This window comes from Odocoileus virginianus, chromosome 28 (assembly GCF_023699985.2).
Source record: "Odocoileus virginianus isolate 20LAN1187 ecotype Illinois chromosome 28, Ovbor_1.2, whole genome shotgun sequence".
NCBI lineage: Eukaryota > Metazoa > Chordata > Mammalia > Artiodactyla > Cervidae > Odocoileus > Odocoileus virginianus.
Genome location: NC_069701.1, coordinates 41,657,378 through 41,671,058, shown reverse-complemented (window position 1 = coordinate 41,671,058; position 13,681 = coordinate 41,657,378). Strand labels below are relative to the sequence as shown.

The 13,681-nt window shown below is 57.0% G+C and overlaps 1 protein-coding gene across 6 annotated transcripts in view; it reads left to right on the top strand.

The window, feature by feature from the left end:
- SHANK2 (SH3 and multiple ankyrin repeat domains 2) overlaps nt 1-13,681 on the top strand; it is a 549,988-nt gene that overhangs the window by 193,671 nt on the left and 342,636 nt on the right. For 4 of the 6 annotated variants that reach the window (XM_070457813.1, XM_070457814.1, XM_070457811.1 and 1 more), the window contains exons 11-12: nt 6,198-6,264; nt 6,675-6,845. In XM_070457813.1, coding sequence (XP_070313914.1) covers nt 6,198-6,264; nt 6,675-6,845 — 238 coding nt within the window. The remainder of the gene's footprint in view (nt 1-6,197; nt 6,265-6,674; nt 6,846-13,681) is intronic. The other 2 variants (XM_070457816.1, XM_070457815.1) reach the window with 1 other exon arrangement.

Below are 13,681 nucleotides of genomic sequence, written 5' to 3'. Positions count from 1 at the left end.
TTATGGGCTTCCCCGGTGGTTCAGTTGGTAAAGAATCCGCCTGCAATGCAGGAGACCCCACTTCAATTCCTGTGTCGGGAAGATCCACTGGAGGAGGAATAGACTACCCACTCCAATATTCTTGGACTTCCCTGTGGCTCAGCTGGTAAAGAATCCGTCTGCAATGTGGAGATCTGGGTTCGATCCCTGAGTTGGGAAGATCCCCTGGAGAAGGGAAAGGGTACCCACTCCAGTATCCTGGCCTGGAGAATTCCATGGACTGTATAGTCCATGGGGTTGCAAAGAGTTGGACATGACTGAGTGACTTTCATTCATTCACTGCATTGATTGCTGTTGTTTGGTCAGGATGCCAACCTCTGCAGGAGATAGGACTCCCGCCCTCTGGACCCCTGGGACTGGGGTCATGTTGGCCTCGTCCATGGGGTTGGGGAGTTCTCCCTCTTCATTCCCTGGAGGAATTTGGGTGAGGTGGGTGTTAGTTCCTGCTTATGTGTTTGGGAGACTTCATCTGAGAAGCCCTCCGGGCCTGGGTTTTCTTTGTGGAACGTCAGGCTCTGTTGTGCGCCATTTATCAGTATGAACGATTTTAATCCTCCAGGCATCACAGAATGGCTAGGCTTGCAATGATTCCCAGTTACAGGGCAGGCGGTGTGCCTTGTTGGTGGTCTCCATTCTGGAGGGGTCCACTGGGTAGGCTGTGGCCATGACCACGGCACCATGCTGCCCACATGAAGGCTGACCACTGCCCAGGGCTTACCCTTCACTCCTGGGCTAGGGGACAGGGAGGCCGTTTCACCCCCAGCCTTGGCGGTCCAGCAAAGGCGAGGCCTCGCCTGGGCAGGCCTCCCAGGAGTGCTCAGGGTCCCCCTTTAGCCTGGAGAGGCTGTTGGGCCACCAGCATGGCGCTGCCCGTATGGCAGCCTTGGCGGTGCCCCGGCTGCTTCCTCTGGCTTGGGGCCCAGCCTGAAGCCCCTGGAGACGGGCCTTCTGGTGGGACTGATGCTGCTCGCCTCCACTGCCCAGCAGGCGCTCCCTCCCAGCAGCCCACCAAGGTTGGTGTGGGGTCCCCGAGCCCCCAGGCACCACTGCTGCTGCTGCTGCTGCTAAGTCGCTTCACTCATGTCCAACTTTGTGTGACCCCATAGACGGCAGCCCTCCAGGCTCCGCCATCCCTGGGATTCTCCAGGCAAGAACACTGGAGTGGGTTGCCATTTCCTTCTCCAATGCATGAAAGTGAAAAGTGAAAGTGAAGTTGCTCTGTCGAGTCTGACTCTTCGCAACCCCATGGTTGCAGCCCACCAGTCTCCTCCATCCTTGGGATTTTCCAGGCAAGAGTACTAGAGTGGGGTGCCAATGCCTTCTCCGCCCGGGTAACACATCAGTTTGCAAAGGCTCCTGGCCCCCTGGGATTTGCCAAGGCCTTGGGGCTATGGTCTGGAATCTGCACAATTGCCCACTGTCTGTCGGGCTCCAGGCTTCAGCCTAGAGATGATGGACACCCCCTTGGAGTTGGTCAGGTGGAGTTTGTGACCTCTGACCCCCTAAGCCTGGGACCCACTTCCCTCCCCACATGCTTGCAGGATGCTCAGAATTCGGACACCGTCCCAGGCTCTGGGCCTCTGGGTGTCGGTCACTTCCCGATTGGCCATAGAAGTCTGGAGCAGCGGATGTGGTCATCTGGAAGGAAGACCGAAGAAGGGGGCGGCCCGAGACCGCAGTTTCCATCACTGTCTTTGCACGGAGCTGTTTTCCAGTTTTGGCGAGGACGTGCCAGGCTCTCAGAGCGCCTATAAATAGCTCTCTGTGTCGGGAGGCACATTTGGTTTTGGCGAGAGGCGGAGGCTTCGTTCGGGGTGGGGGCGTGGGTTTCCTCCACATCCTGGCTGCGGGGCCCAGGAGATGACGGTTTCGCCAGTGATGAGAACAAAAGCAGCTTCGCCTTCAGCCTGGTCCCAACTGCAGCGGGGTCACAGCAGCACCCCACTCAGAGCACACACCGCACACGCACATAGATGCATACACACGCGCACACATGCACGCACACACGCACGCGCACGCACACACACACACGCACACACGCGCACATACACACCGCGCACGCACACACACACCACACGCACACACACGCGCGCGCGCACACATGCACACACGCGCACATACACACCACACACGCACACACACACCACGCACGCACACACACACCACACGCACACACACCGCACACACGCACGCGCACACCACATGCACACACACACACGCGCACACACACGCACATGCACACACACGTGCACACACGCACACATGCACGCACACACCGCACACATGCACACACCACACGCACATGCACCACACGCACGCACACCACACACGCACATACACGCACACACACGTACACACACGCGCGCACACGCACGTGCACACACGCACACATGCACGCACACACCGCACACATGCACACACCACACGCACATGCACCACACGCATGCACACCACACACGCACATACACGCACACAAACACCACACACGCACACACACCACACACGCACACACGCACATGCGCACACACACCACACACGCGCGCACACACACGCACATGCACATGCACACGCACACAGACCACACACGCACACACACGCAAACACGACACGCATGCACACATGCGCGCGCGCACACCACACACACACATACCACATGCACACACGCACATGCACACACACACACACATGCACACACACACACAGATTTATTAGGGGGCCAAGGAGGCCAAGATCTGAGGCTGTAGTGAACTTAAGGCCCAGCATTGCCAATGGTGTAAGTTCCAGTCCAAAAGCCGGCAGGCTCAGGACCCAAGAAAAGCTAATGTTGCTCCCAGTCTGAAGGCTGGAAAAGACAGATGTCCCAGCTCACAGGTGGGCAGAAGTCCCCTCTTACTTGACTTTTCTGTTCTAGACATGTCATCAACTGATTAGCTGAGGCCCACCCACTCTGGGAGGGCAATCTGCTTTATTCAGTCTACTGATTCAGATGCTAATCTCATCCAGAAACACCCAGGGTAACTACTGGCCAAATGTCTAGGTTGTCTGTGGCCCAGTCAAGTTGATATGAAGAATTAACCATTATTCCTGCTCTCAGATCCCCCGGGTACAAATCCCCAGAAGCAGGGCTGCTGGATCATGTCTATGTAGGATTTTTTTTTAGGAACTTCAACAGTGTTTTCCACAGCGGCTGTACCATTTTACATCCCCCCTGCACAATACACAAACCTTCCAATTTCTCCACATCCTTACCAACACTTCTTATTTTCTGTCTTTTGATAATAGCCTTCCTGATGGGTGGGAGTGAGTTTTACCTTTGAGAGTGTGGCTGGAAGACAAGGAATGATGCTTTTTATTTTTTAACTGCACTGTGCAGCTTGTGGGATCCTAGTTTCCTGACCAGGGATTGAACCCAGGCCTTTGCAAGGAAAGCATGGCATCCTACCCACTGGACCACCAGGGAATTCCAACAAGGAATGACTCTGACTAGTTGTCCCCTAAATGACATTGGGTTACATGTCATGGGTCACCCTGTAGACCCTTCGTTTTATGTTCATGTCATAAATGCCAGCAGACTAGGTCACTGGCTTCTCAGGGCCTTTGTGGACCTCCTGCTTAGGTTCCTAACCTCTGTCCTTGTTGTGTTTCTTTCTTTTTTTTTTTTTCTGATGTGGACCGTTTTTAAAGTCTTTATTGAATTTGTTACAATTTTGTTTCTGTTTTAAGTTTTGGGTTTTTTTGGCTGAGACGCATGTGGGGTCTTATCTGCCCAACCAGGGGTCGAACCCACATCCCCTACATTAGAAGGTGAAGTCTTAACTGCTGGACCACCAGGGAAGTCCCCCTGCTGTGTTTCAAGGATCCACCCCGTCTGAAACCTGCATCCCAGATGGACGGTCACGCTCAGGAGGCTGGTGAAGCTCCATTCACCAGGTGCTTCTAATCTGCTTCTGTGTCTGCAGAACCTCTGTGTGTGTGTGAGAGAGAGAGTTGCTCAGTTGTGTCCAACTCTTTGCGATCCTCATGGACTGTAGCCCACCAGACTCCTCTGTCCATGGGATTCTCCAGGCAAGAATACTGGAGTGGGTTGCCATTCCCTTCTCCAGGGGATCTTCCTGACCCAGGGATTGAACTCTGGTCTCCCACATTGCAGACAGATTCTTTACCATCTGAGCTATGAGGGAGGCCCCACAGGGCCTGTCACTGAAATGGCCTTTGCTGTCCACTCTCAGGACCCCCAGCTGGTGCAGACAGGGGCTGCCGGGGCTCCCCTGACGTTAGCAGACCGGGAGGAGGCTGAATTCGTTCTCCAGGCTGTCCCCGTCAGTGGCATCCCTGCAGGACACCAAGCATTAGGTGATGCCCAAGAGCTGAAGTGAGTGTCACCGCCAAAGACAGAGGTCTGGGGTCTGCGGCACCACAGCCCCTGGCCCCCACATGGAGCCGCGTCAAGCAGGTTTCTCCAGGGAAACAGCTGGCAGGATGGAGACACGTATGTTTAAGAAATTTCTTGCGGGAATTTGGCTCCCAAGACTGTGGGGGCTGGCAAGTCTGCAATCGGAAGGGCAGGCTGGGAACTCAGGCAGGAGCTGGTGGTGCAGCCTCAAGGCGGAATGTCTCCTCCAGCAAATCTCAGCGTTTGCGCTGAAGGCCTCCAAAGGATCGGGGAAGGCCCACCCACATTATCGCTGCCAGTAGACTGACGGTTGACGTGTGTCTCTGCAGGCTGGCGTCTGAACGCCTGGCTCATTTGAGGATGGAGACGGCCACTCTCCTGGGTCCAGGGCTTCCCAGTGGGGCGTGGAGAGCCCTGCCCCTGTGGGGCTCTGCATCAGGTCTCCCTGGGGGCCCCAGGGTCACCCCAGGGCCTTTGTCGTTGCCTGCCTGGCTGCCTCAGTGCTTCATGGACCACGTGGCTTCTTTGCTTTAGTCACTGTGTCTGTGTGGCTTGAGCTGGACCCTTGCCTGTAGGTGCTGGTTTAAGCTGTGTGTAGGTGGAGTTTCTGCTTCACTGAAACCCAGTGAAGAGCTGTGAGTGCTTTTTGAGGTTCCCCATCCCTCTAGCTATGGGGACAGTCAGAGGAACAGATGCCTCCCCCCCACCTCTGGGGAGCATGTTGGGACCGGTCAGGACTGGTGGGAATGCAGCATGCATTCCGGGGGGTTTCCAGGCTCAGTCCCTTGACCTGCCCCCACCGTGGCCTTCTGGGCAGAGGACTGTCTGACGCAGATTCTTGTGGAATGACGACCTTGTGATGCAAGAATGGCCAGGGCCCCGGAGAAGGGGGCCAAGGGGGAGGCGGAGCCTCTGGTCGGGCTGGTGGGCGTGGTGGCTGCTGTTCCCGTAGCTCGGACGGGTCCACGCTGTGCATGGGGCTTGAGGGCCTCCGCCGTCTGAAATCAGACAGAGATGAACGTTGTTCAACCTCACTTTGTTGTGGTGTCTAAACAAACTCATAGAAAAAGAGATCAGATTTTTTGTGGTTCCCGGGGCGGGGGCTGGGGAAATGGGTGAAGATGGTCCCAATTTGGACTTCCAGTTACAAGACAAACTAGCCCCGAGGATGCCGTGTTCAGCACGATGGTTGTTGGTAGCACTGCTACGTGTTTCACTTGAAAGTTGGTAAGAGTAGATCCTTTAAGTTCTCATCATAAGTGAAAAAAAGTTGTTTGTTTTTAAAGAAAATCTTCTGGATAAATTGTTCACATTTGAAGAAAGATTATTTATTTGGCTGCACTGGGTCTTAGTTGCAGCATGCGGGTTCTTTGATCTTCCTTGTGACACGCAGGATCGTTTTTAGTTGCGGCATGTGGGATCTAGTTCCCCAACCACGGGTTGAACCCCGTCCCCCTGCATTGGGAGCGCAGAGTCTCAGCCACTGGGCCACCAGCAAAGTCCTAGGGAAGAAACGGCGTGTGTGGGTGATGGACGTTAACTAAACTCACCGGGGTCATCGTTTCGCAAAATAACATCCAAGTCATCAGGCTGCACACCTTCAGCTTAGTGCTGGGTATCGACTGTATCTCAGAAAGCCTGGAAAGGGGGAATATCTCTTGTTTTTCCAAAAGCAGCTCTGATTGGTCGTCTTTTGCTCTTAGGCCGTCAGGATGGGCAGTGTGTCCCGCACTTGGCGCTTTAACATGATTTCCTCTTCTGGCAGGTGGCAATCATTGCCGGCAACTTCGAGCTGGCCGAGTACATCAAGAACCACAAGGAGACCGACATCGGTGAGTAGGCTGGCTGTCTGCCCATGAACCGCGCGGGGACTCTGTTTGGTCACCTTGCCGGATTGGTTTGGAATCTGCTTTAAGCCAGACTTCACGGGAACAGAGTCTGAGCATCTTCTCCGTCTCTGTTGCTGCATCTTCTTGATGCGTGGCGGGGTTGGGGTACGGAACCCCTTAGATGTCAGGCGAGAGCTTCGGCGATGGCTGCAGGGCCTTGCCATCCAACCGGAGAACCAGATCGCCTTGTGACCGATTGAGATGGGTTTACGGGGGGGGTTCTGTAACACACGCGATTCTGTTTAAAGTCGGAGATGGCGATGAAAGGAGGCAGGAAGAGCCGGGGGCGTCCCCCTCCCCCTCCCGCCTCTGCGTCCCTGGCTCTGTCTGCTGATAACCGCTCCCCTTTTCAGTACCCCTCGTGCCAACCAGGAGGACTGTCCCTGCGGCTCCTCCTCTGTCCCATCGCCCTGCCGGTGGCTGGGCCCAGTCTTGCATCTTGGAAGAGCCCTCTGGCCTGTTCCCTCCGGCCCCGGGCTTACACCGGACTTGCAGCGGGGAGCAGGCCCACTGGACCAGCAGCGGTGAGATCTCTAGACGGCGCCATCCCATCCAGGGGGCGGGCCCCGGGGCTCCAGGGTGCCTGGAGGAGTCGCCGGGTGGCCTCTGTGTCTTGTTGCCTGGATCGCTCCCCCCAGATTGGGCACAGGGCGGGTGAGCGATCCCATGCATCTGGCTGTCTGGTCTTTTTCGTGTTGGATGTCTGGTGGGCGCCCAGCTGCCTCGAGAATCGCACAAGGATGCGGAGCCGATGTCTCGCTTGCCTCATCCGGTCCCCAGTGCCAAGCATCGGGGCCTCCCGCGCCCGATGTTGATGCGAGTCCTCCCACGAGCCAGGGCCAAACCTCCTAATTGCTCTGAGATCCGGGCATCCTGCCTGGCCGTGTCGGCCTCTCCCTAAGCACACTATGCATGTGGATGAGTTCATGTCTGCACAGCTCGCTAGAGGATGAACTGAGCCCTCCCAACTCTTCCCACCACCCCCTAATACGAGAGAGTGGTACAAAAATACCGGTTGCCGTGAAGGGAATTGGAACTGTTGTTGAGCAGGGCAGACTACCAGGAGGAGGTGTGCAGGTCCCTCCCACGACCCCGGGGTGGTTAGCAATCCGGGGATCCAGGATCTCTGAGTTCCTGCGATGGTGACAAACTTGGGGCTACCGTCCTGACTTCCCCCTGAGCCCGGGGAGGCGTGAAGGGGCTTCCTTACCCAGGCTGGCTGTCGGGAGGGAGACAGGAGAAACTAGAGATTCTGCCCACTGCCCCCCAGCCCCGCCCTGCAGATTCACTCCCCTTCTCGCCCCAGCCACGAACTCAAGAAAGTGCTGATTTTAAAACCCGGATCGGGGAGGTTTCTGGCTTGTCTCTCCTGTTCTTTATCTGGGATGTAAACGCCTCTCTACAAACATATTTTCTCATTATAAGAAGAATACCTGTTTGTGGGTGAACACATATTAATTACCACTCACCCACTCCCATCAATGATTTCTTTAAACCGTAAGGGCTCGGCCTGTCGAGAGACGGGATGATCACGGCGGTGCGTGCGGCGTCCGTGGTTCCGGCTGCAGGGATTGGGGTTGGAGGCCCTCCTGCTGCACCTGTGTAGACACCGGGGTCTCCGGGAAAATGCGGGGTGGCGTTTGCTGCCAGCCCATGCTGTCTGCTCCCTGTGCCAGGGACTTTTCCTGCTGTGCTCTAAAGGGGACAGTTAGCACGGGAAATCTGTGCTCCCCCGCCGGGTCCTTCCAGGATCTCCAAGGGAGGCGAGAGGGGTGGGGGGGAAGACTTCTTGCCTCTGAATTGTCTGACTCGGCATCTCTGACTGTGAACTAGCAAACTGTGCCATTTAAGTCGGTTCTGCCGAAGACCTCGCAGAGGCTGCGGGCCCTTCACGGGTGCAGACGTTGCTCAATGTGTTCATTCTTGGACTCGCAGTAAATCCATCCTGAGATCTCGGTTCTGCAGCCTGTGAACTGAACCTCTGGGTTTGAACTCGGTGGTTTGCTCTTTGCCCCGTGGCCACCCCAGCTTTGCATCTGCCCTTGTCACCAGCGGGGCCGGATGCCGGATGTGTGGCGGGGAGGGTCTGGCCCCGTCCCGTGCCCCGAGTGGGTCTCGCTAAGTCCTCTGCGGGGGTCTGTACCTCTCTGAGAGCCGCCCTGCCTCTGGGTAGATGAGTGACCCCAGGCAGATGTCCACCCCTGCCGAGCCTGCGTGCCCAGCATCTCATGTTCCGTCACTCCCCCAAGGATGTGTCGCTGTCTCTGTGTGACCGAGGATGGGTTGGATATAGGACGCGTGGCATTTGGGTCGACTTTGCCGTGGAGAGGGTGCCAGACCACAGCGGCGGGAGCACAGCGTAAGTCCGGGTGGACGGGAGGCCAGCCCGGTGCCTTAGTGAGCTGGTGCTGCAGGCAGCTGAGGCCGGGTGTTGTTGGGACCCCGGGGGGGTCGCGGGAGCTGGCCTTGGCCTTGTCTCACCCCAGGGTGAGGCGACCCGTGTGTTTACCCACTGCCTCAAGTTCCTGTTGGTTCAGGCTTGCTCTGTGCCAGGAAGGGCCCTTCACTGGGCGGTTAAGTGCCTCTGGGGTCCCGTTGAGCACCTGGGCAGGGTCCAGGGTCCACGGGCATCTCCCAGCCAGGACTCCCCCAGAACCACGTGCCAGAGTGATGGGCCGAACCAGGCCCATCTGACCCGAGGAGGGGGGCGACTCTGAGCTCTTCATGACCAGGCTCCCCATCTCCACGTGCACCCAGAAAAACGAAGCCACACTCGAGAGCTTCAGGCAGCAGTGCAGGCTGGGGCCGGGGAGCTCGGGGGTCTTCACACAGGCTGCTGTTGGAACCAGGGCTAGACGAGTGGGTGGAGGAAGGAGAAGGGGGAAGAGGGTTCTTGGGTCCCAGACCGCTGACAGCAGGATCGCCCTGCAGGAAGTTCTCTGGTCCCCTGGTCCCGGCTCTGGGCTCTGCGGTCACCAGAGCTGAGTATGTGTCTGCCGAACTCTGCTCCCCAGACGGGCTGAGAGGGCTGGGTGGAGGAGGAGGACACTTGGGAGATGGCTTGAGGCCGGGCCTGGGAGCTGCAGAGGGGTCATCAGAAGCAGTAGGATTCGGACTGGGGTACAGACACTGCAGGGGCTTCCAGGTGGCTCGGCGGTAAGGAACCCACCTGCCAGTGCAGGAGACTTGGGTTCAGTCCCTGGCTGGGGATCCCCTGGAGAAGGACCTGGCAACCCACTCCAGTGTTCTCGCCTAGGAAATTCTGTGGACAGAGGAGCCTGGCGGGCTACAGTCCATGAGGTCACAGAAGAGCTGGACACGACTGAGTGACAAAGCGCAGGCACACACGGGGTCCAGGGCTCCCGTCAGCCGCGGGAGGTCACCCACGGTGCCGTCTGACTGTCCCCTCTGGACCGTTCCCTGCCTGGTACACGGTTCTTGTTTAGTTGGTCAGTCGTGCGGCCGGTCAGTCAGTCGGTCAGTCTTTGCGACCCCGTGGACTGTAGCCTGCCAGGCTCCTCTGTCCTCGGAACTTCCCAGGCAAGAATATTGATGTGGCTTGCCACTTCCTCCTCCCGGGGATCTTCCCGATCCAGCCATGCCACCTGTGTGTCCTGCAAGTCTCCTGCAATGCAGGCCGATTCTTGAGCACTGAGCCGCCGGGGAAGCCTGGCGCACCGTGGGGCCTTGGGAAATGCCAGCCGAGTGGGCGACCCCTCCCTCTGCCAGTTTGCCCACTCCACCTTCAGCCCTGCTCTCTCTTCTCAACATAAAACCCTGGCCTCCTGGCACCGGGAGTTGGGGGTTGAGGAGCCGAGTCCTGTGAGCATGTCAGTGCTGGGTTGGATGTGTTTGCCGGAATGTAATGCCCTCATTCCCCCAAGCGTGATCTGAGTGGGGAACACGGGGGCAAGTGGGTCGTGTAGGGAGTGGGGGTCAGTGTTTCCACCCACAGCGGGTCACTCTGGGGCCATGTGAGGTTGGGGGTCTCTGGTGGGTCGTGTGTGAGGGCCTCTGGCCATGTGGCTTTGCCGTTCCAGCTTCTATGAGGGTCTTGGCTCCGGGACCCCACCTCCTCCGTGACCTGTGGGGGTGCTGACTGTCTGTCTTGGTCAGGGTGACATTTTATCTGCCCCAGACTCTTGGGTGGTGAGCATCTGGTATGATTGCAGGGGGAACTCCAAGGACCATTTGCCTTTTGCTGCAGCCTTGAAAATCATGGTGGGGGTGCTGGGGAGGGCTGGGACGGGGACCTTCTTTCTACTTTATGATCTTCAGCAAATTTGAACTTCTGAGCCACACCACGGTGTAGAAGGCATCCAGGAGAGCGAGGTCTCAGGTCCTACGTCTGAGGCTTTGGGCTCTTTACTCTGCCGGGACGAGCCCATAGTGCTTGCTGCCAGGACTGTCAGACATCAGTGGGGGCTGGGGCAGCGTTTTGGGGGACCCAGCCTCACTTGTCAGGATCCCGAACTCAGAGGAGATGAAGGTGAGACTCAGCATTGCCTCCGCGGTGTTGGGTTGCATTTTTGAAGATAAAACGTGGTGGAAGGATCCCCAGATTCCAGGTTGGGCATGGGGTTGGTTTTGACTCTTCAGAATGAGTCCATTAAAATGTTGCTGACTTTCTGCCTATAGCCCAATGAGGTGCCTTTCTGAAAAAGTCCCTTGAACAGCTCAAGTATTCCCCCCACCTCAAGCCACAAAGCCTTTGTTTTCTAGACACGAAAGTGCCCGGCCGAGAAATCAGGGTACTTCAGAGGTTCTGATGTGTCACTGAGGGGAGAACACTGAACCTGTCGGGTCGCGGTGAGCTGATGAATGGGCCCTCCGAGGTCTGCGGAATCCGGAAGTGGGTCGGGCTCGCCGAGTGGATGCCACCCTATCCCTTTAAAAGAGAGATTGCATCTTGTCGTGAAGCGTTCTGTTCACAATCCGGCCAGCGTGCAGGTTGCTGCTCACCGGTGCTGTGCTTCAATTTTTTTCTTTTCTTTTTTTAAAAAAAAAAAAAAACTCCCTCCCTCTTTTAAAGAATTAATTGTGACCTCCATTGGGTGGTTTTATTTGCCCACTCGGAGAAAGTGATGGTTTAAAAGCGAGCGTGAATACCAAAGTTAATCCTGCTTGTTGTGATCCGCAGCTGAGCTGCGGCTGAGTCCATGAGCCCAGCAGGTCTTAAAAGCTTTTGCCATCCAGCCTTTGCGATGGCTTCTGTAGGATGGAGGTCCCCCAGAGCAAGGCTGTCGGGGAGCTGGGGAGCTCGAGTCCGAAATAGTCATGCAAAGATTAAGCGTGTTGCAAGCTGATAAGCTTTGGACTGAGATAACCTATTTTTTTTTTTACCACCTTTGTTATTTTTGTTTTTGCCTGGCTCTATGGGGACATGCACTGTCAGATGGATTAAATGACATGGGTTGTTCTTCTTCAGCGGAACAAGGTTTGTTTTCCTATATCTTGTCCTTCCGCAGCTACGGGGGAGAGAAGCGAGAGGTTCTGGTTTTTTTTTAAATGAAGCCCATTGAGCTGATGTGTGAGTTTGGGTGTCTGATGAGCCGCCTGAGGATCGCTTGGATACTGTTGCTAGGTTCCGAGACCGAGTGTCTATGTAATTACGCTTTAGATATGTATAGATGATGAAGAGAGGGTGGTGTTTTCAAACAGATTTGTTAATGCATTATTTTGGGTGTGTGTGTGTGTTTATGTGTGAGAATGTAAAATCCGTGCTGATACGGAGCCATGATGCTTTGAAGGAGGAAAAAAAAAAACCTGTTTGGTAGCTGTCACCTGCTGTGAAATAAAATAGATCCGATTTGAAAGAAGTAGTCAGGTTTCCTGGCATTCGGACTAAAATGTGCCACTTACCACGAGATGTAGACAATGGTATTAAGTAAACACAGCATCCTTTGTTTGCACGGAGAGCCAGCAGGTCCTGGGGAAAACCCAGCGTTCTGACCTGCTTCATCTCATCAGATCGGCTCATTTGGGGTCAGCACTGCCGCGTGTGCCCCTCCTGAGTGTGGGGAGCGAGGCTTCCCTGGGCCGGTCTGTTCCCCGGGACGGTGCGGCCATCACAGCTGCTGCCCACATTCCCGGAGAATATTTTCAAAGCACGTTGCCGGGGGGAGGAGGTGTGATGGAGCCCCAGCAGCCGCGGCCGCTGAGCGGATGTGAGCAGCCCGCCGTCAGCCGTCACGGCTCATCCTGCTCCGCGTCACCTCCCTCTCGGGGCCGGGGGAGCTGTGGCGCGCGTGCCGGCCACCCGTGGGCGCGTGGCTCCCTGCGTGCCGAGTCCCATCCGCTGCCGGGGTCTCTGCCGTCCTGCTCCAGGCTGCGGTCATGTGCCGGCTGCTGCGGCTCCCCTCCCCCACGCTCACCATCAGGTGTATGAGTCTATCCCCAAATCCTGGGAGGTAGCTGCTGCCCCAGCTGTGACCCTGCGCACCGGTCGCTCTTGTGTTCCGTCGGGATGGGGTTTTCACGCATGGCCGACGGCCGGTGAGCATCTGCTTGGGGTGCATGGTGGCCTTGGTCTGTCGCAGACGCTATGTTCACCGGCCTTCTGGGGACGCTTGTCGTTTAGGTCCCGAGAGGGTGCAGCCACATCTGTCCGTGAGGCCTTGTGTGCGTATAGATGTCACACTATACTCTGTGTCCTGCCCCCGAGGCTCCCCTGGGCCTCCCAAGCCGCCCCTTCCCGTGCACACGGCCTGGGAACGCTTCTGGAGGCAGGCCCAGCCTGGGGACGTGTCCCCCATGCAGGGGGATGAGAGCGGCCGCTAGAGCGCGCGTCCCACCAGAGGTGCCTGGGGGAGCCGCCCAGCAGCCCGCATGCATCTCCTGCTTCTTGCCCTCTGGGTTGAACAGGTCCCCAAACCTGAGTCTTTCCAGGCTCTCTGCTTCCCAGCCCAAGCTGTGTGGTCCCCTGGGGAAGACCCCTCCCCTGCTCCTCGTCCCACAAGGAAGAACGGCAGCCCCCCAGATCCCTGTCTTCCGCAGCCTCAACCACACAGTCTCTGCGAGACTCTGTTCAAGGTGAGCCCGGCCCTGAGCCCTAGCTTCTGAGCCCCCCGAGGCCCCGGTGCCTTTGGCAGCCTTCATGGAGCAGCCCCACCTTCACGGCCCTCCAGTGAAATTCACAGACAAGATGACATAACGCGCGCAGAATTTTTAAAGATCAACACAGCATCCTGACTGTCCCGGCAGAATAGGAAGCAGAGAGGGACAGGCGGTCTGTGACCTGTGTGTCTCTGAAAGCGTCCCACATGGGAGGACCCAGTCTGGGGGCGAGGGCCGGCCCCCTCCGAGCGCAGTCTCCCTCAAATCCCAGAGACCCCCACCCCGCCCCGGGCAGCTGGGACAC